The sequence below is a fragment of the Ascaphus truei genome, chromosome 2 (genome assembly GCF_040206685.1).
Source record: "Ascaphus truei isolate aAscTru1 chromosome 2, aAscTru1.hap1, whole genome shotgun sequence".
NCBI classification, from domain to species: Eukaryota; Metazoa; Chordata; class Amphibia; order Anura; family Ascaphidae; genus Ascaphus; species Ascaphus truei.
Window position 1 is genome coordinate 410,542,593 of NC_134484.1, and position 23,430 is coordinate 410,566,022.

The 23,430-nt window shown below is 44.2% G+C and overlaps 1 protein-coding gene across 8 annotated transcripts in view; it reads left to right on the forward strand.

Annotated features, from left to right (window-relative positions):
- The first annotated feature begins 218 nt into the window (after positions 1 to 218).
- The window catches only part of ADAM22 (ADAM metallopeptidase domain 22), a 280,087-nt gene continuing 256,875 nt past the window's right edge, over positions 219 to 23,430 (forward strand). For 4 of the 8 annotated variants that reach the window (XM_075587460.1, XM_075587463.1, XM_075587462.1 and 1 more), the window contains exons 1-2: positions 220 to 564; positions 1,585 to 1,751. In XM_075587460.1, coding sequence (XP_075443575.1) covers positions 471 to 564; positions 1,585 to 1,751 — 261 coding nt within the window. In that variant the 5' untranslated portion in view covers positions 220 to 470. Of the gene's footprint in view, positions 565 to 1,584; positions 1,752 to 23,430 lie in introns of all 8 variants that reach the window. The other 4 variants (XM_075587464.1, XM_075587466.1, XM_075587468.1 and 1 more) reach the window with 3 other exon arrangements.

Genomic DNA, 23,430 nt, shown 5'->3' on the forward strand with positions numbered 1-23,430 from the left:
GAATATACAGTAGCTAAAATAAACTGAATTTAAAGAGAGAATCACACGATGTAATGAATGTGTATACTTGCATGTGTAATTAGTAGCTACAACAAAAAAAATGCAGTGTGCTGGACGTTACATTTCAGTAGCAGCAGGAAGCCAAACGTGACATAAAACTACATTTCCCAGTGTGCAAGAGGTCCTTCTCCCTGTAAGGAGGCGGCTTCTGCAGGCTCATATATTGATGTGTGTTAGGATGTGGCTGTGCATGTGGATGAGGAAACCTGGGAGGTGCTTCAATCCTCTCATCCCCATCAAACCACCCAATGCAGTAAAAGCACAAGAACCCTAATGGAAACCAGCACAGCACAATGCAGCACTAGGGAAGCCCAGCGTGAGACTAGGACAGAGATTCATTAGGGGAGAGATCACAACAGAAGCCATCAGCATGCCAAGATTTCTCTGATATTGGGATATGTGGTGATCTGATGGTATCGGCCATGCAGACTGCAGGTTGCTTGGTTTCATGGATTGGTTGTGTGATTGGATCCATCTATCTGGTTTATGCCAGCACCCAGGCAGGTAAGTCACTGGCTTGCATCAAGCTGCATGGCGAGATGTTATCAGCCTCTGGTTTCCATGCTGATCTCTATTTCTGGAAGGCACTGCGGTGGTTTAAGCCATTCTAACACATGCCTGTTTGAAACCAGCTGTAGTCTCCTCCGATTTCACTGCATTGAGCTGGAAACACGTTGCACAGGGGAATACAACCTGATCCACCCGTGACCTACAGTACCAGGCAGGTTCGTGCTGGGTGAAGAAGATACTCCCACCGCTCTGCAGGCACATCTGTCCCTATACAGATGACCATAGTGCTCTAGATGGCCAGGGACACTCGGCTACCTGCGATGTGCTAGTTGCTCCTTCACTATGCAGCTAATGAAAGGTTATTTTTGGGGGACGTGTGTGGCAGCTGTTTTTACGTTCTGAGCCTGCCCCCGATCATGTGGTTATCCATTGGATGGTAGTAGTGACAGTAAGGTCAGCCTATTTAACTAATATAGATGCATTAAGCCAATTTGTGCTGTTTAGTGCACCAGATAGCAGGACTGCCCTACATGTTATCTTCACGAGTCGCCTCTGTGGACACACATTAGAAAAGGCTGTGATATACAGTATACACCTTGTATATATATAAACCCCTGATTCAAAAGCCTCTTTCTTGTATAAAGCACCCAAATGTGATATCACTAGTCAGTGAAGACTACACTTATTTGTAAATGCAGCAACGACCCCCATCATTTCTGCAGGGAATTCCTGTATATTAGAGAATGGTACAGTAACCACTTCTGGGCTATATAACATAGCAAGTTTAAACCATGGCTGACTAGATCTCTCCTTGCGGATTGTGATTAATTTCTCCCTTCTCCTTTGGGATAGTGAGGGGACAGTGAGAGTTATTATGTATTAGATGATAATTAGGTACATGGAGAAATAAGGTGCTGCAGGCCCTGCAGAGTAGGACCTCTCATCATCAGAGCCACAAATGGACCAAGAAACCATTTCAGTGTAATTGTATGTTTTTTTCTTTATCTGTGTTAGGAGACGCCTGGCTGACAGAAATGCAGAGAAAGAAAGAAAACAGGTTCCCAGGGAGAGAGGACACAGTCCCATTGCGTCTGATCTACAGTACTGAGACTGACAACCAGACCACTCAGAGCCTGCTCAGCACTCTGGTTAGAGCAGGCAGCCCCCAGTATGAAGAGCAGGTAATGCTATGTCTCTATCAGCAACATACAGGGGGGTGGGGGGGGGGGGGGCATCTCTTGCCCCAGACATATGTGTGTGTAGTGAAAATACCTCTACAAATAGGTACACAAAGTAAGTTATGGTGAGTAAAAAAAAAAAGGTGACAAAAACTCAAATAAAAATACCACTCATGAGCACATTCACATCTCAAACTTCCCCATAATCACTCAGTATACAATGCTTCCACTGGAGCCAAGGATTCTGGGTGATGACATGCAAATGAGCACTCACATGGTGTCCACAAATAGCAGCAACAGCAGCAGCAGCAGCAGCAGCAGCAACATGTACTATGCATACAGGCTGCACTAATTAGCTGCCACTGGTGCCCCTGATTGTATGCATAAGATGCAGACTTGTCAAATCTCACCGAGGAATGAGCTCTATTCATTAATTGCTGTCAAGGGCCACGGAATCACGTGATTGACTTTAGTTCTGAAAGGAAGGTGTTGTTTTCGGAACACTGGCTTCAAAGCATGACACAGTGTTAATTGTATGATGTTATGATGCTGGGAATGAATAAAACTGACTTCCAATAAGTGAGAATGTTTATTGGAAGGGAATCTCTCCTCTACAGCGCCAGCTGCCCCAGACTTCAGTGGAATATATTATGTATTTTCTTTTTAAAGCAGAACTATTCTATGAATCCATTATCTGATGGATCCAGTAACTCGTGGGAATGCAAAGCCATGCACTGCTGTCTCCTCTAGCATGGAAGGGGTTATACCTATGTGTTCTTCAAAAAGTGTATGGCTGATATCCTCCCCAACCCGCTTGGGAATGCTTCACAAAAACTTCCCCCCCCTCCCCTTCTGTGGCTGCTTGGGTCCAACTGGACACCTGGCACCCAGCTTTCTACCTCTGATTTTTGGGCAGCGCCAGCCGGACCGCACAGTCGTCTGCCAAGTCGCATTTTGGGACGTAACCAGAGGTCCGAAAATACAGTTAATGCCTCCATGTTAGCATTTTCCAGCATCCATAATCAGGCTGGCGTGGCCATCCCGCTGATGAGATGCAACTTGTATTGACATAACTCTGCATGTTTGTGAGGCATCACAAGAAAATGGGGATGGGTGGGTGGGAATCTTTTCCAAGTATTTCTGTTCTGCTGTCTCCTTTCACCATTTTAAACCCTTAAACCCCTCCGCTTGTCAGGCCTGGCTATGTGGGAAGACACCTTGAGCTACAGTACCTGTGCCTGCCTGCTAGACCCAGACGGACCTCACTGCTTGATTGCATCTTTGTTAGACTCCCTCTGAAATAGGTGGGGGGGGGGTTCGTCTAGATCCACATACCCTGTCTCGGGCCCGCTCGTAGCCACTGGCAGCGAGGGCCCCCATCTGAGTCTCTGCCTTCCTTATGGACAGTCATGCCCTTATCTTGTTCTCCATCGTTTGTTCTGCCACTGAAAATGTAAATGTTATGGAATGTTCTGTATCTAAGCCCAGAGCTGCAAAACTGGGGCAAAAATACAGCACTAGAATTATCAAATAAATCATATTAAAGCGATGAGACTAGCTTTGTGTAGCTTGTCTGTCACACTACATCCTTAATGTTATTATAGATGTAGGAGCTTCTAAAGATCCCTATCTCTTTCTCTCTTTTTACACGCAATTGATTCGCAGATGCTTTCTTCCTTTATCTATCACTGTGTACTTATGTTATTGTGCACTATGTATTTTGAGAGATATTGAGTGATTTAGCTATTTACTGTAGAGTTATTCATCTCCACATATGAATCATCATTAACTAGCATAGATACAATCCCTACCCTACTATAACTATGTATTTATTTCAAATCACCCTTATACAAGGAATAGGTCGCATCTCCAGTTCAAGTTTTTAAATTTGGTTTTAGTCTTTGGTTATTTATTTCGCAGAACGATTTAAGTTGATATATTATTAAAAATAAAATGATATATTATAGAGGTAGTTCTTAAGAGCGCTTCACAATGGGATCTGTTGTATCCATAGATGTCTCATTAAGCCTGTCTTACCCAAAGGTGAAGTTACTCCCATCAAGACCCCAAATAGGTGTAAAAAATAAATAAAGAGAAGACCGAAGAGGAAAAGAAACCTGTAAAAAACAATACGAGAATAAAATCAAACGTAACTGTGGTCGTTCACTGATCCAGACCCTGTGGAATCAGTATTTCAGGGTCTGGATGTGAGTAACGCCATTTTTAGCTATGACCTAACGCATCCTTAAATCCCTTTGTAAACTGTAACGGAGCTCTGCGGCTATGCGTTGTTAGAGGGAAACTCCTCTTTTGCATATCAATAGCACCAATGTCAGCTATAGTAACGCAAGGGCTCATTACGGCCGAAAACAACACTTAACAGAGCGTTAGCGAGCTTTCAAGATCTCCGTTAGCACTTAACAAGACATTAACTTAAAGTCTCAGACCAAGCAATATCTTACATGTGTGTTTTTTTAAATAAATCAGTTCTGTACTATGAGAAAATACTTGTAGCATTTTTGTTTTTAAAAAACAACTTTAAATATCATTTTTTATGTATTATAATGTTACAAGCATTTTTGTTTGTATAGCAACCATTTACAAAGTCACATCCCCTTCCTCTTCTGAAACAGGCACTGGCACACCCCTTTTTGGGCCCTAGCCTCTCTCTACCAGTGCACCAATTGTATCTAGTGACTGTCTGGTCACGCGATCTTCCCCACAGAATTTTGCATCTTTAGCCCTCTTCTGCTGCACTGACAGCCATTTAGTGAACCCCCGAGCCGAATCTTAGCCGATCGACCACAGAAAACGGATTTATTGGCAACTTATCTAATTACTTATTGTGTGCATTGTAAATAATAATAATAATAAAATAAAAACGGCAACTTGGACTGCTGCTTTAAGTCAATAAAAGAGATCTGTGGATCTAGCCCACAGATTGATTCTTGTCATTACAATCGGTGCATCATGTAACTCCTTGACTCCAAGGCCCTTGATACATTTGACGCAAAGAGTCACAACACAAAAATGTTGCCGTCCACAGGTTTCTCTGTAATATTGGCTTGGCTCATCGACCCTGTAGGAGATGTGTACAGATGTGAAAATAGGAGACACTTTTGGGAAAAATAAATGTAGGCTTTTATTGTGCCAAAATGCCATAAGCAAAAACGTAGGCTTTTCCTCAGCCCAGGTGCAGATTAGAAAAATAAAGGTTAGGGCTTTCCTTGGTCAAAGTTCAGTTCCCCAGCGTATTGAAGTCCATATAGACCTGCACGCCCTGGGGTCCCTAGCAGTCAAGGACACACATGTATGGTCTGTACTTGCACCAGAGAGAGATACAGACTGCAGGAAGATCCAGGCTTTTAAACCCTCCTAACAAGCCAGGTGATAGCTGGTCAATTACCTCTCTCCGATGGAGATTAACCAGCTCACTGCTGGACTCAGTAGCTATACATGTTTTCCTGCGTAGCTATTAGGCAGAGAATCCACCCTGTCACATACCCTTTTATGCTATTCACAAATATTACTTTTTATTATTTTCACGTTTATGCTGGTATATTTGCTGGAATTTTGTTTATTTTTAGAGCGGTTTCTCTCAAAGGGAGTAATGATTGGATGAAATGTTTGCTTTATATGTTCTAATGATAAATAAAAAGAAAACACTGCTTAATAGTTTTAAGACTCATTGGATTAGAGTTTCTATTTAAAAATAAAAACTTTTTTGGGGGGGAATAGGCCATATAAGGATGTTAACAAGGAAGTGCTAAAATAATAGCAGGCAAAAGGAAGGAAAACAAGATATTGCTGTTAAAGCAGCAGCCTGCTCATTATTTTGTGTGGGGGAGCGGTTATTTTCTTATCTACCTGTGGGGTTTAATCGGAGTCTGGCACCTCCAGGTTCCCAGGAGAATTGTTTGGTCCGCCAGAATATGGTTATAAAGTCAGGCTCGCGCCAGTAGAAGATGACGTTGCAACTTTCTATTGGTCACTCCCTGCCCATATTTATAGGTTTTTTGTGAATCACACAGTGACACAAAGACAACAATCTCGGGAACTGTGGTGTTCCTGGAGGGTGGAAGACCATGGATTATCTCTCGGTTGTCCCAAGTTCTGGTAACCGCCACAACCTCCCCACCCCCCCAAGAAAAAAGAACAGATCTGCTGCTTTAGTACCTGAGTCATTAGTACATAGAGGGATGTATATTAAGTTGACGCAGTTTGCGCTTTGATCTGATGCAAGACTTTTGTCTTGGATTAATCTGTTCTTCTGTAAAACGTCTGCTTTTAGAGTATAATGAGGGCTTAATGCCAACTCAGATCTAGTGGCCTCATTTACACAAACAAAACAAAAAAATTGCAGCTGTTGCGCATTTCAATTTTGATAAATACCATTTTAATATTGTAGCCCCTCCCCTTATTTCTCCTACATTCCCCAAACCTCTCACATACACACAAAGCTTAAGCATTACACAGGGGAAGCAACATGAAAATGGTTATTTTGGCGTCAACATATTACCCACATACATTTCATAGATATACCATAGTGTCCAATACTCCCAACCTAAATTGGAAATGGTCTTCATAAGGGGTTATGTTGGTTTGTGTGGTTTCGTATATACATTCCGGGCCGCAGACAGCTTTCCCGGGACTCAGGACTAGCGTTTCTGCGGGGCTCCACACCTCTCTTGCCCTGTCTCACCCCACACTTCTCTCTCCCACCTCTTTCTCCCTCTCACGCCCCACCTCTCTCTCCCTTTCATGCCCCTACCTCTCTCTCCCTGTTACACACGCACCTCTCTCTCTCCCTCTCATGCCCGCACCTCTCTCTCGTTCTTGCCCTACCTCTCTCGCACTCTCTCTCCCTATGTTGCCCCTATCTCTCTCCCCCTCATGCCCTCACCTGTCTCTCTCACATGCCCCCACCTCTCTCTCACACATGTCCCCACCTCTCATGCCCTCACCTCTCCTCTCGCCCACACCTCTTTCTCCCTCTGTTGGCCCCACCTCTCTCTCGCTCTCCGCCTCCACCTCTCCCACCACTCTCTCTCTCTCTCTCTCTCTCCCCCTCTCATTCTCTTTCTCTGTCTTGCCCCTATCTTTATCCATCTCTCGCCGCGACCTCTCACACCCCCACTTCTCTCTCCCTCTCTTGCCCCCACCTCTCTCTCCCTTTCAAATCACCGTCCTCCATAACACAATAACCCCCCCATATAACAATAACACACACACTATCCCCTTACCTTGATGGGAGGTCTCCGGTGCTGCACCCCTCCGGAAGTTGAGCCCAACTTTCGGCACGCACGTGGGGCGGGCGTGGCGGGCTTACACTGGAGGCCGGAGCCGCTGCAGGGAAGAAGAGAGAGCGTCCGCAGCAAGGAGGGAGAGAGAGCTGGCGCCTGGAAGTTGAACATGGATGTTGGGCTCGTCAGCCGGATGCCGATGTTGGGCCCAACTTCCAGCGCCAGCTGGCTTGGCCCCCCACAGCTGCCAGGCCCAGGATAGTTGTCCCGGCTCCCCCCTATCGCTGGCCCTGTATACATAAGATGATCAGCCTTTGGGGCAAATACAGGGTACACATGGGTGGTACAAAACCTGTACCCTTGTCTCCTAAGCCCCTCTTTAATTGGAATTGGCCCACCAAAAACAGTTGTCATGGCTCCTCCCTGCAGAAAGTGGTAGTTCTGATTATAAACAGACTTAGACATTGATTTCAGATGAAGGTTTCTGGTACACATATTAAGATGTTATCATAAGGATTTAAAAAAAAAACTATTTTCTGTGCGATTAAAATTAAATAAAAGGGGGTGGGCCATCTAATTATTTTGCTCTTGATCAATATAAAGATAATGTGTATGATTCAAAACTTCATTTATACTCCCAGTTGAATGAAAGTAACTTAAGTGTAATAGAACTGAAAAAAAGAAGAAAAAACGCCTGCAATATAAATGTACTCATTTATATTGCAGGCATTTTTCTTCTTTTTTCAGTTCTTAAGAGAACAGAAAGGAAAATACAATATAGATTAAATTTTTTTTTTTTTTTAAAACAACAGTAATGTGTATATATAATTTACCCGATACAGACGAGGAGTAAAATAAAAAAAATATGTTCAACAAAAAATGAATACATTTTAAATTCAGATAAAAGTCCCCCCAAAAACAAGCAGTATGGGGGTTCTCGTCAATGATCATTCCCATGGGATGGCAAATTGTATAATTTACTACCCAAATATGTAGCCCACCCAAAATAATTAGTAGGCATTAGCAAACCGGAAACAAGATAGTCATATATGGAAACAAAGTATACATACAACTTATAATCATATAGATAATATAAAGAAATAGTAGGGGTAAATGCAATAATAATTATAAACATCATAAAATACAAAAAGCCACTTGGGTGTTATTCTTCAAAAATTAATAAAACTGAAATTCATTTTTTATGAGATAATAAATGTGTCTAAATATCAACAGAAGCAGAGGACTCATATAAAAATCGATGAATAAAAAGTGAACAATAAAAAATGTAAAATAGTACAGTACAATGAAAAGACAAATAAACTGGCAAAAATGAATGTCTGAATGAGTACTTCTGAAGAAATATATCATATTACATGAGAAATCAAGTCAATTCTATTTCTAAATGTAATCTTAGAGAAATTTATTGTTCCTAATTTATGTATCCAGTAAGTTTCTTTTCTGAACTGCAGGTTGAGTCTGTGCCCACCTCTCCAAAGTATTTGAACAAAACGAATTCCTCACTGAGGTTTTTTTTTATTGCCTTCCTCTGGATCAAAATACTGTAAATACAAATGTAGGAGAAGTATCCGTCATCTAAATTTAGCATGTGTTAAAGTTCATGGACATATGTCTTTTTTTTAACCTCATCTACTATGAAACTATGAAAGACCGTGTATACGATTTTTGTTATGATTTTGAAATGGATAGATACTGAATGAGATTCATGGCCTCTCTCAATATTGCTGTTATGTTCCAAAAAGCATGTTCTTAGAAGTCTTAGTGTGGCCCACATATTGAAGCATATAGGGACACTCTAAAAGTTAGAAATGTTGGCAGAAGTCCATGCGCTGTCCCAAGTGAATAATGCTGCAAAGACTCGTGCTGCTGTCCGCCGGAGAACTCCACGATCTCCTATAGTGTGAGCTCCCAGAAGAGGGCTCACATTGCAGAGCAAGCGGAAAAAGCGGAGAAAGCGCAGAAATATACATTTATATACGATAAATGTGTAATTGTCAGTCCTACTCATTACACTCTAAAAGGTATACTATGTCACGGTATTTCAAATTGATCAAATGTTTCACTCCAAAAGTCTGACCTGTAACATTTAACTTCGTAACTGTTCATCAGAACCATATCTAGCAACGCTATAGTTGTTAAATATAAAGAAGATGTGGGAGGCAGCCAATGCTCCCATGAAACAGCTTTCTTTAAAACTTTGGGAGCTATTTGTTTCAGATTAGTTGCTTGTTTATTAAAGCTGCAGTTCAAGCAATATCCTACATGTGTGGTTTTTAAAAAAAAAAAAAAATCAGTTCTGTACTATGAGAAAATACTTGTGGCATTTAAAAAAAAAGAATGTTTTAAAGACATATTTAATGTTTCTAATGTAGGAAGCATTTCCAAAGTGACAGACCCCTTCCCGCTCTGGCTCTTGTGCCCCGCACTCTCTCTAGCAGTGCACCAATTGTATCTAGTAACTGCCCAGTCAATCATATTCTAGGAACTTCATTGCCCAAAATGCCGTGCAAGAACTGAATGAAATAACCATGAGCAAGCGATCGATTACAGTCGATTACAGGAGAACTGATCGATCTGCAGCTTAGCTAATCACATGTCAGAGTGCAGATTTTATTGCACATATTGAATGGGAAAAAAAGAAATATATATATATTTTAAATGGCAGCTTGAACTGCAGCTTTAATACATCTCGAGTAAATCAAGAAATGATCTTGCTATCCCTCTGTGGTCTCTGGCAGTGCAACGGCTTGTTGAATCCACCACTCTTCTTCCACCAGATAAGGACTATGAAAACACCAATCAACTTATACTCTCAGAGAAGGCAGTGCGGTCGCGGGCAATCTCCGTAGTTAACCCTCTTCGTAGCAAACAAAGGTCCCAATTAGCGTTGCATCATGCCAAAGAAACAATTGGAGTTTCTTTTTTTTTAAATCCAAATTTTTTTTTTTACTCTGCAGTTATCATGAGAAGCGGCATACTATTACCCAACGCGTTTCCCACCCTCACGGGTTCTCGCCCAGGGGCATAAAAAATATACTCAATACGTCTTGGACATTTATTTTTAAATTCATTTATTTTATTATGACCATTTTGTTTGTAAATTACAAATTCAAAATGTTTACATACACGTTTGTGTTTTTATGGTCCAACCGGGTCTGTCATTTTTCTGCTTGTGGCATCCAATGTCTTATACTCCGGTGACCAGACTTGACCTTTGATGATTTTCTTCATGTCCACCTCATTCAATTTGTGTTTATTCTCAGATGCAGAGGTATGGCTTAAAGGTGATAAAATGTTGATTTTTAGTGATTTGGGCTGTGTGGGTTTTTTGGTTTTGCCTCAATAGCTCGCCAGTAAATCATGGGGTTTGTGTATAAAGGCAAAACTGGAGCAATTCTGGGGCAAATAACGGCACCATATGTATTACAGAAAAATAAAAACCTTATTGATTTCATTGGGGCATTGAATGATTGTCTTTGATACATATGATGTAGATATTTTGGCCCCAATTTTGCCTTGATGCATAGATACCAAAATATTAAAAATGTAAGTATTTTTGTACCGGTTGAGGTTACCATCCTACACGGAATTGCCCCTGAAGTACCCAAGAAATATAGCTTCTTAAATCGATCAGCAGGTTGGCACCCGGGCATTTTGTGTAGATACAAACCAATACAGGCTGCTTTGGCTAATCTCATTTTGCAGTTGTCTCTGCACAAACAGCAGGGACATAGATGGTCAGGCTATTTATGGTGACTCTTAAAAGCCACACAATAAAATGCAGAAATGTCTTCCTGCAATATACTTATATAATATATAGTACGATTTATACAAATCAGCTTTAGATTAGACTCTACTCTATATATGAATGACAGACCGTGCAAAATCTCAAGGATGTCTTCTCTCTACCCCTTTGTATCTAAAGCCCTCTCCCGCCTTAAACCCTTCCCACTGACTGCCCCACACCTCTGGAATACCATTCCCCTCAATATCCAACTGGCACCCTCTCTGTCCACCTGTAACGCCCCCCCCCCCCAACCCCAACCCCAACCCCAACCCCAACCTCATATAGGGTCCTCTAGGGGAACTAACTCTCCCGTTACATGTTTGAGTATTGTGCGTACCTGCTGGCAACAGGAGGGCCTGAGTCTCCTGTGATGACATTGGGGACAACAGGACAGGTTTCTGGGGTTGTGCCTTCGTTCTTCTCAATGGTGCAGCACCTCCATCTCCTGCAGGCCCTAGGGATATGGGGGGGAATCCCTACAGTAGAACTTCCCTCTCAGGGATGAGAGATTCCAGTCTCACATAGCTGTGTCTTTAAATCAGGACACTTTGTTCAAGTCCCAGCAGCATACAGTTACAGACAGTTGCTCTTCGCCAGCTGTCCTCCGTTAGGATGTCCCCTGACACCATTCTGGGCCTAGGGCCACCCAGAGTGGGTCTAGCTCTTCCCCTCCCCCTATGCAGGGTAGGAGGGATATGTAAAACCAGAGACATTACATAAAACACAGACAAAGCTGTTTTTTGGGGGTTCAATTTGAGCTTGTAGGTGTTCTGTATGTTTTAGGAGGGATATGATCCACCTACTAAACTATATCAGCTCTACTCATCCTCCTGTCTACACTCCAACTAACGGACTCACTCTGAACTCTACATTCTACTCACTCTAAATAGGAACGTAAACCTTTTCCGCTTGCAGACGCACTTACCAGAGCACCTTCCTACTGTCTCTGTACATTCTTCCTACTTAGGTAAGCTCTTCAGGACAGGGACTCCTTTTCCTATATGTTACTTTTATGTCTGAAGCACTTCTTCCCATGATGTGTTATTTGTATTATTTGTTATTTATATGATTGTCACTTTTTTTTTTACTGCTGTGAAGCGCTATGTACATTAAGGGCACTAAATAATAATAATATGTTCTTGTATAGTGCTACTAGTTTAACATAGCACTTTACATAGACAGGTCCCTGCCCTGTGGAGCTTACAATCTATGTGTTTGGTGCCTGAGGCACAGGGAGATAAAGTGACTTTCCCAAGGTCACAAGTAGCCAACACCAGGAATTGAACCAGGCTCCCCCGCTTCAAACTCAGTGCCAGTCAGTGTCTTTACTCGCTGAGACACTCCTTCCTATATAAATAAGGACATACACATGCAACAGTATTACTTAGTTGGGGGGCAAACTGTTTTCATATGTTTGTGAACTTGATGAAATGTGCCACTTTCTGTGAAAACTCCAGTAAATTAACAGCAACGTTTTTTTTCTAGAAATTTCACAAAAATCATGAATTTCCTTATTTTCGCCTTAAAATCATGCAATGTCACAATTGTTACCGTATTGTTTTTTTTAATTTAGCAAAAAATCGCAATTCGAAACCTGAACAGTCGGCACATACAGTACTAAGATGAATCCTTTGAGTGGCTGCATCATGGGCTTTTACAGCCGGTTTTCTGGGGGAGATTGCATTCTGCGCTCATGTGGAGCCCTGCATGCGATGTAGCATACAGAGGAACGGAAGTGCAGGACTTGGATTAGTTTTTTTCTATTTGTAGTTAAAAAAAAAATACAACAATATTTATGTTTTCTCTCACACATAATGAAATAAAGCAAATAATGGCGTTGCAGTTTATTGGTAAAATGCAGATTATATGAAATTAAAGAAGACTATTTGAATAATTATGCACAAAGGGCTGGTTAAGAGAAACATTAAAGCCGCAGTCCAAGTTGGCGTTGAAATCCCCCCCCCCCCCTATTTAATATGTGCATCAATACAATCCACACCATGATAAGTAATTAGCTATGTTGCCAAATCGATACGTTTGCCTGTGATCGGTTGGTGAAGATTCGGCGTGGGGGTTCACTAAATGGCTGTCACAGAAGAGGACCAAAGATGCAACGTTCTGTGGGGAAGATCATGTGAATAGGCAGTCGCTAGATACAATTGGTGCACTGCTAGAGAGAGGGCAGAGCTCAAAAAGGGGTGTGTCAGAGCCTGTTTCAGAAGAGGAAGGGGATGTGACTTTATAAATGGTTGCTATGGGAACAATAAAAATGCTTGTTACATTATAATACATAAAAAATGTCACTCAGAGTTGTTTAAAAAAAAAAAAAAAAAATGCCACAAGTATTTTCTCATAGTACAGAACTGAATTATTTAAAAAAACACACATGCAGGATATTGCTTGGTCTGCAGCTTAACTACTGTATGCACAATATGTGTAGGTATGTTTCTATTTACATCGTATCAACCAAGTATGGAGTGCTTTACACACATTAATGCGGGCATTATACAGAGGAATATGCTTCTCAATGGAGAGAAAAGCATCATATAAAAGGAAACATTAAGAGAAAGGAGTCCCTTACAACATAGAGCATATAGTCAAAGTTGAACTGAGGAAGACGTACAGTAGAGAGTCTGAATGAGTGCATGTAGGTGCATTGATTAACAGAGCGCATTGTATAGGGAAGAAATGACATCTGGTATGTGCAGGAAAGTTGTGATAAGAATTAACACTGAGAATTCTTCCATATCAAGATAATCTTTTAGATGGATTTTGAAGATAACGAGATAAGGAGCTTGACCAGGTGAGTTACAGTGGGGAAAGAAGGGCGCAGAGCACATTACAAGAGGTTAGAAGAGATATACTGTAGCTGGAGACCAGAGCTAAGAAATAAGGAGAGGTGGCGGAGTGCAGATCCTTGAAAGACAGGACAATAATGTTGTTCTTAATATGGATATGGAAAGCCAACAGAATGATTTCAGGAGGAATGAGACAGAGATTTCTTGCAGAGACAGAGATAATTACAGCAGCAGATAATTGTATGGATTTTAGAGAAGACCTCTATGAGTAAGAAAAAAATGATAGTAATTGCACTGGACAATATGGGAGAACGTGAGGGCATGTTACTGAGTTTTAGCTGTTGTGTAGCAGAAAGGATGAATTTTAGCAATTCTGTAGAGCAGGGGTCTCCAAACTACGGCCCAGGGGCCACATCAGGACCCCCACAAGATTTTATCCGGCCTGCAGCAACTTGAAATATATATATTTTTGCTAATTATATATAATGTCCCAGTGTAAGCACAGCATCCTTTCTTCGTAATTGTCACATTTCTCTTTTGTCCTGAATCATATCATGCTGATTACTCCAAAAAGATCCAAATAAAACTTATTAATTCCTTTATAAAATAAATACATATATAACAATTATAGAAAAACAATACAGACCGGCGCCTTAAAGTCCAAATGGGAGATATAAAAGTTCAATGGATGATTAGAAATATCCAATGGATGTTGATCTGGTCCAGTGGACAGCAGGTTCCTCAGCAGCAGAATAATTATGACATGCAGGGGAGACAAGAGAATAAGATCATAGTGTAATACTGTGAGATTGATACAAAAAACACATAGACATAGACAAACATACACAAACAACACTAAACAGTAGGCTGACTAATATAAAGGATTATTTAATGAACATAATAAAATGCAGGTAACTGGTGACGAGCAGGTCTAGGATCCGGTGTGTAAAAACCGGAATCCTACTTACAGCAGGTTCCTAGAACAAGCGCAGGTAAGAATGGTGTAGATGTCCGACGGGTAGTGCTGGTGGACACGCGCCACGTGTAGATGCCTGTGGGAGCTTCCCTCATCCACTGCCGATGATGGCGATGCTTCCCTTCACCACACGTGACTCTCCTTCGCTGGCGTCCGGAAGTGCGTCACAGCGGGCGGGACAACACACCGGGTACTTCTGCCGATATCAACACTTGTATACTGCGGCTCCAGGGGCTGCTGAAAAGGTCTGCTCCTCTATCAGTAATGCTGCTATATGATTCTCAATGGCCCAACGCGTTTCGTGCGCATTTCTTCAGGGGATCATCCCCTTCCGCTTTCAGACCATCACCTCCTATTATTCACCACCACTCATTCCTCTCACCCCCCTGTTACCTGTTCTACTCACTACTCTTCAGACCTTTGCTCCATTGACCACCCTGCTCTGACATCTACCCTAAACCCTAACCTCTCTTCTATCTCTCCTTCCTCTGAACCTGAAAATCTTGTCAACTCTTACAACTCTATCCTCTCCTCCTCTCTTGATCAATATGCCTCTTCTAGGCTCTGGCACACCCGTCCGCTAACCCATGGCCTTGGCTAAATTCACCAACATTCTGACTTCCCAATTACTCGCTCCTCTGAATGCCTATTGAGGATATCTCACACTCTGCACTGTGATTTTTGTACATGCCTTAAATCCTTTTCCCTCACTGTGCCTTACCTGTGGAATCCCCTCACACTCTATACGCCAAGCACCCTGTCTTCCCACCTTCAAGACACACCTTAAAACTCATCTTTTAAATGTAGTTTCCCAATAGCCTAGACTAGTTGCTACTATCCCACACCCACAGTCACTCTTATCAACCATTGTGGCCAAGCACAATATACATTTCTCCTCTCCTGTTTTAAGTCTGCTCTCTCTAGGGCTAAACAACACTAGTTTTCCTCACTCATCAACACTCAGAAATCTAACTAACGCCGGTTTTTCCTCTGTATTTAACTCCCTCCTCCCACTTTCCATCCTTCCTTCATTTCTCCTCAAATATTTGCTAACTACTTTAAAGGCAAGGTGGATGCCATCCACAAGGAGATTCCTTCTGTCCCTTCCCCCTCCTCTCTGCTTCTACTTAAATCGCCTTTGTCCACTCTTGGCTCCTTTTCTCCTGTTCCAGAGATGGAAGTTTCTAAGCTGATCTTCTCTTCTGCCTCTACCACATGCCCTCTCAATCCTATCCCCTCACACCTTATAAGATCTCTTACTCCTGTCTTAGACCCCATCCTCACCCACATCTTCAATTTGTCCCTGACCTCTCTTCCTTTAAGCTTACGATCGTCATACCTATTCTCAAGAACAACCTAGACCCTACATGCCTTACTACCTACTACCATGTATCCCTCCTGCCTATTCCCTCTAAATTGCTATAATGTCTCATGTTTTCCCGTATGACCAACTTCCTTAATTTAAATAAAAGAGTATGCTGCACACCACAATGAAAAATAAATAAATACATACAGTTTACCGGTGCTGCTGGCTCAAGGAGTACCTGTCAAAGTAATTCCAGGGTAATACTCAGGAAAAAAAGGATCCAACGCTCTATGGCCAGGGTGGGCAACCCTGTCGCCATTCGCCACTTGTGGCGAATTGGCACTGAAACTGTGGCAAACAGGGCCGCCGGGACTTCTTGTGCACCCCCCCCCCCCTTTCTCCTCCCCTGGTAGGGAAGGAGCGCGCTCCAGCGGTGTGACGCACTCCCCTCCCTCACCCCCGGCCGCTTCAGCACATACGTACCGGGCGCGCGCGCGCTCCAGCACGTAACGCGCGCGCCCGCTCCAGGGCTCCGAATGCGCGCACTCCCTCCCCTCCGAGCTGGCTTCAGAAGTTGACGCGCTACTGCGCTCCCCTCCGAGCCGGCTCCAGCTGAAGTTGACGTGCTGCTGCGCTTCGCTCCCCCCCCCTCCCGCCACCACTGCCTCTGTGCCGCGATCTGGTAGGGGGACTGGGGGACTGATGATGATGAGGGGGACTGCTGAAAGGGGCTGGGGGGAGGACAATGGTGCTGGGGGGAGGACAAGGGTGCTGGGGGGAGGACAAGGGTGCTGGGGGGAGGACAAGGGGTCTGGGGGAGAACAAGAGTGCTGGGGGAGATCAAGGGTGCTGGGGGCAGGACAAGGGTGCTGGGGGCAGAACAAGGCTGCTGAGGGGAGGACAAGGGTGCTGGGGGGAGGACAAGGGTACTGGGGGGAGGACAAGGGTGCTGGGGGCAGGACGGGAGGACAAGGCTGCTGGGGGCAGGACAAGGGTGCTGGGGGCAGGACAAGGGTGCTGGGGAAAGGACAAGGGTCTGGGGGAGAACAAGAGTTCTGGGGGAGATCAAGGGTGCTGGGGGCAGGACAAGGGTGCTGGGGGCAGGATGGGAGGACAAGGGTGCTGGGGGCAGGACAAGGGTGCTGGGGGAGATCAAGGGTGCTGGGGGCAGGACAAGGGTGCTGGGGGCAGGACAAGGGTGCTGGGGGGAGGACAAGGGTGCTGGGGGCAGGACGGGAGGACAAGGGTGCTGGGGGCAGGACAAGGGTGCTGGGGGGAGAACAAGGGTGCTGAAGGGAGGACAAGGGTGCTGGGGAAGGACAAGGGTCTGGGGGAGAACAAGAGTGCTGGGGGAGGACAAGGGTGCTGGGGGAGATCAAGGGTGCTGGGGGGCAGGACAAGGGTGCTGGGGGCAGGACAAGGGTGCTGGGGGCAGGACAAGGGTGCTGGGGGAGGACAAGGGTGCTGGGGGCAAGACGGGAGTACAAGGGTGCTGGGGACAGGACAAGGGTTCTGGGGGCAGGACAGGGGTGCTGGTGGGAGGACAAGGGTGCTGGGGGGAGGATAAGGGTGCTGGGGGCAGGACGGGAGGACAAGGGTGCTGGGGGCAAGACAAGGGTGCTGGGGGCAGGACAAGGGTGCTGGGGGGAGGACAAGGGTGCTGGGGGAGGACAAGGGTGCTGGGGGGAGGACAAGGGTGCTGGGGGAGATGAAGGGGGATTAAATGAGATGATGATGATTGAGGTGAGGAGATGATGATGATGATGATGATGATGATGGTAGTGGTGGTGGCGTGAGAGGAGGATGATGGGGGGTGAGAGGATGAGGGAGTTTGCGGTCTGAGGGCCGTTCTATAGTGCGTGCGCTTGCTGCGTGCGCACGGCAGTTATAGTTGGCTGAGGTTAGTCAGCCTTTCTATAATGGTGCTGCGCGCGCACGGCAGTTATAGTTGGCTGAGGTTAGTCAGCCTTTCTATAATGGTGCTGCGCGTACGCACGGCAGTGAGCGTGTAACCATCCGACGGGGGAAGATGAGGAAAAGAAAGATTTCGCGCTGCTACTGCCGCTGAAATGTGTGTGTATGTACGCAAATGTTAATAAATAATTTATTAAAGTATTAATTTATTTATTTCAAACGTATTTATAACACACACACATATACATATACATATATACACACACACACACACACACACACACACATACACACAGTATCTCACTCGCTCACAGCATACACACAAAAAGGATGTGTCACGTGCCCGCGCGCACACACTATAGAACGGGCCTGGGAATTTATAAACTTGTTTTCACATGCGCAACATAACACCTCAATTTTTACATGGTGTAGCTAGTTTCACTTCTAATTCGCCACACCTGTGGCTATATTGAAAAGTAGGTTGCCCACCCCTGCTCTATGGTTTTCTAAATAAAGCTAATTTATTTGTGCCACACAACGTTTCGACCAATAGGTCTTTCTCAAGTGAATGACATAATTCACCATACGCTTACTATATAAGAAACTATTTATTTATAAAATGTTTTACCAGAAAGTAATACATTGAGCGTTACCTCTCGTTTTCAAGTATGTCCTGGGCACAGGGTTATGATGACAAATAATACAGGGTTACATTAAGTGAACAGGGTTATACATTATATACAAGACATTGCATGCACAGTTAAAGATAATATGTGTTATAGGCGTATGTAACAATATGAACATTATGGAATATAAAGGATATAATATATAACTATACATTATAAATGATATATTGCATCAATATTTTAATGGCTTGTTTATTTGTTCATTTTTGTTTGTAGGGCTGTTTTAATGACTTCTTATTAAAAGGTGTGTGTGTGTCCCCATTAGAGTGCACCATTAAACTAGGTACTTTGATCTCCTTACTTGGTGTGTGTGTATATTCTACTTTTATATGCTAAGTGAAGGTGAAAAACGGCGCTAACTCTATTAGTGTTTCACTAAAATCTATACAGTGAGTGGTTTTTGCAAAATCTATTGATTTAACAATAATAAAAACGTGCTCAAATAACGTGCAAGTGATATTTAAAAGGTTCAAACCCCCTGCTCAAACCCAGCTGGTAGGGACTGGTTTCGCTAGTCCCGCAAATCGTCACTTTCGTTGTATTCCAGGGGGAGCATGGAGGGAGATAGAACAAAAGAAACAAAAAAACAATCTAAGTGTAGACAGTTTTTAGATTTGTGAAATTAAATTTCTTGTCTTGGCTCGTATGTTGTGCCTACTTACAAGATGTAAGTTGTTTTCAAGCGATTTAGACACACAATGGTCTCTGCTATTGTAGTTGTTCTCCACTCTATAAAGCGGTCTCCAATTGTCAGCTCAGCAACCAAGTGTATGTGAAGAAAAAAGATACCATAGTGCAGACCAATACAATGATAAAACTAAACTTTATGATTTAAAAATGAACACTTACAATAAAAACGAATATAATATGCATTGTTCACAATCTTGTGTGATCAGGGGGAGAAGAGTATGTTAGCTTCAGGCTCACCCGCCTCTTCCGATGGAACCCGATGCAATCAGCCTCTCTCTGCGATGCTGTGTCTCCGGTGGTGAACTGTGTGACCCAGGCTGTATCTTCCCGTGGGCTGTTGGACTCCCCTTTAGCTGCTGCACTTGTACTCAGTACTGCGCTTGGAGCTGCCCTTCGGGTGGATGATCTCGCCTCTCTCACCGCCGGTACGTCACTTCCGCTTTGTCCCGTCACGTCACTTCCGGGCGCGGCTGGTTGAATTTCTGAATGGCGATCACGCCTCTCTCCTCTCCCCTCTCAGGACGGCTCCCACTCTACGCGTTTCGCCAGAAAAGGGTGTGTGGCTTCCTCAGGAGTGTTCTACTTTTATATACAGGTATTTCATATAGCGCTTTTCTCCCAATGGCACTCAAAGCTTCACAATTACAATATAGTGCGCGGTATGCAGCACTAGACATTTTACAGACAGTCCCTGGCCAGATGAGCTTACACTCTGTTTTTGTGCCTGAGGCACAGGGAGATAAAGTGATTTGCTCAAGGTCACAAGGAGCCGAAGCCAGGAATCAAATCAGGTTCCCCTGATTCAAACTCAGTTTCATTGCTATCAGTCAGTGTCTTTACTCAGTGAGCCTCTCCTTCTCGACACTTTATCATACTGTACCTGAAGAAGCACCACCACCTTTGAGATATTCAGAAGGATTTATTGGTGGTGTCATATTCTCTAGCCTGCTGTTCCCATGCTTGGCCACCGGGACTGCTGCCACTCTCAATGTCTTGTTCTAGCCTGCAGTACCTTTACTTGTCCACCGGGATTGCTGCTGCTAAACTATGGAACATTCCAGACCCTGATACCTGACACCTCTGCACCTGTGCTCCACCTCTCAGCCTGCATATATAAACCTCCCTTTCCTGTTCCTCCCTTGCCTGTTTATACTGGTTCCTTAGCTCCTGCAAGGTTCCTGTGTTTACTGCTGTGCTAGCTATTGCTATCATCCTGTTCCAGTCTCCTCGTTGCCGACCTCTGCTTGTTACCTGACTACGCTATCTGCCGCCTGCCTTGGCCCTCTGCTTGTGACCCCTACTACGCTCCTGCTGTTCCTGCCACTGGGATCCACTCCAGCCGAAGTCCAATCCTTGACAGAATAAACAGGCCCTACCATGGATTCCGCTGGAACAGACCCGGCCCAGGCTCAGACACTCCATGACTTACAACATATCATGGTTGGTTACCAAGAACAATAAAGACACGTGTTCAATCGTCTGGGCTGCTTGGAAGAACAAGCCGCCACCGCGGAAGCTGAGAATCGTGAACTACGTGCAGCCTTAATCACCTTGTCTGGTCAAAACACTGTGCCTGTGCAAACCGCACCCCGTATATCCCTTCCGGAATTTTTTTGGGGGAAAAAACAATCTTTCCGGAATTTCCTTAATCAATGCAGACTTGTGTTCAAGCTTCAGCCCACCATTTATCATACCGAAGAAGCCCAGGTTGGACTGATCATAACCCTGCTCAAGGATGAGGCCCTTGCTTGGGTCTCCCCTATGTTAGAACAAGATAGCCCACTACTAAGGGACCTGGAGGAGTTCATCGAAGCCATGAGTCTTATTTTTGATGACCCTAATCGTAGTGCAACCGCTGAGGCAACTCTGAAAAATCTTCGTCAAGGAAGACGCTCGGCAGCTGAGTACGCCACTGAATTCCGCAGATGGGTTAACGATACTGATTGGAATGAGGCCGCGCAGAAATATCATTTTCGGCAGGGTCTCTCGGAGCAAGTTAAAGACGAACTAGCCCGGGTGGAGCCCCCAGAGAGATTTCAGGACTTTGTCCGTTTATGTATCCAAATTGATCGCAGGCTAACAGAAAGATGATTGGAGAGACAGGGGTTCATGCCAAGCAACCCCGGGTTTAGAGATGTCAGTACCCCAAGACGTTCCAGGGAAATTGAGGAGGAGCCGATGCAAGTAAATACACTGCGGGGACCCATCTCAACCGGGGAAAGGAATAGACGCCGAACAGAAGATCTCTGTTTATATTGCGGAAACGATGGACACTATCTCGCTGATTGCCCAAACAGGTCCAGGCGGTCGTCTTTCCAGAGCCCTAGGAGAAATCAGCTGCACGCTATTTCAAAGACTGTTTTCTCTGCTTTTCAAGGGAAAGCTAACCCTCCTTCGCTACACCCTCACCTCCTGGTTCCTATTATAATCGAGGAAGGAACACATTGTTTTTCAACCACAGTAATGGTCGACTCAGGGGCGGCAGGGAATTTTATGGACATAGAATTCGCCAAGAACAATTCGGTATCATTTATAGCCAAGGAATCGCCAGAAAGGATGGAAGTTGTTGAGCTCTGGACCTGTTACCCATGAAACCAGTAACTTAACACTAATCATGGAGAAGATTTCATTTGGTCTCATTCCATCACCTTTGTTTCCAGTGATTCTAGGAATTCCATGGCTCATGATCCATAACCCACTAATTGACTGGAAGACAAAGACCCTCGCGTTTCCCTCGGAGCACTGTCAGCTAGCCTGTCTACCTAAAACTCCTATACCAGAGTGTGTAGGAATACATAAGATTTCCTCGTCTCAAGAAAATCTTCTGCCGGTTCCATACTCTGAGTTTTTAGATGTGTGTGACAAGAAGAACGCGGATACGCTTCCCCCACATCGCTCTTATGACTGTCCCATTGAATTATTACCGGGTGCTGCCATTCCGTTTGGAATAATCTATTCCCTCTCAGAACCGGAATTGAAGGTCCTCAATGACTACCTACAGGAGAACCTATCAAAGGGTTTTATCCGACCATCTACTTCTCCAGCAGGCGCTGCGCTCTTCTTCGTGAGAAAGAAAGACGGTTCTCTACGCCTCTGCATTGACTATCGGGAACTAAATAAGATTACGGTGAAGAACAGGTACCCATTACCTCTGATTCCTGAACTATTGGAAAGAATTCGGTCAGCCAAAATCTTCACCAAATTAGATCTCAGAGGATCGTATAATTTGGTCCGCATTCGACCCGGTGACGAATGGAAAACAGCCTTCCGAACCCGTATTGGGCACTATGAATATCTGGTGATGCCTTTTGGACTCTGTAATGCCCCTGCTACCTTCCAGCATTTAATCAATGATGTCCTCCGAGAGTTATTGGACCAATTCGTAGTGGCATACCTGGATGACATCCTAGTCTTCTCAGATAACATCATGGATCAACAGAGACATGTCCGAATTGTCCTTGAGCGTCTTCGTAAGTACAAATTGAACATCAAGTTAGAAAAATGCGAATTCGAAAAGACCAGCATGCAATTTCTCGGTTACATCATCTCTCCCGAGGGTTTGAGTATGGACCCAGGCAAGATTCAAGCCGTGGTGGAATGGCCAATCCCTCGAAATGAAAAGGACATTCAGAGATTTGTGGGCTTTGCCAATTTCTATAGACGTTTTATTAAAAAATTCTCTGGCATTATTGCCCCAATCACCCAACTCACACAGAAAGAATTCCCCTTCAAATGGTCTCCTAAAGCGGATGCGGCATTCCAACAATTGAAGTCACTCTTCACATCTGCCCCTATCCTCATCCATCCAAATCCAGAATTACCATTCATCTTGGAAGTGGATGCATCCGACTCTGCTGTTGGTGCCATTCTGTCACAAAGAATTGGACCCAAGATGCTCCTTCATCCATGTGCCTTTTATTCATACCAAATGTCAACAGCTGAACGAAATTATGACATCGGAAACAAAGAACTCTTGGCTATAAAAGCTGCATTCTCTGAGTGGAGACATCTACTGGAGGGGGCCAATCCCCCAATTACGGTATTTATGGATCACAGGAACTTAGAATTCATTCGATCCGCAAAGAGCCTGTCTGCTCGACAAGCCAGATGGGCTCTCTTCTTTGCAAGATTTCAGTTCCACATCTCATACCGCCCTTGCTCCAAGAATGGGAAAGCCGACACCTTGTCACGGTTATTTCCTAATCCTAGCTCAGACAAAGAGCAAGAAGAAACTATTCTTCCAAAAAGAAATTTTTTGGGCGTC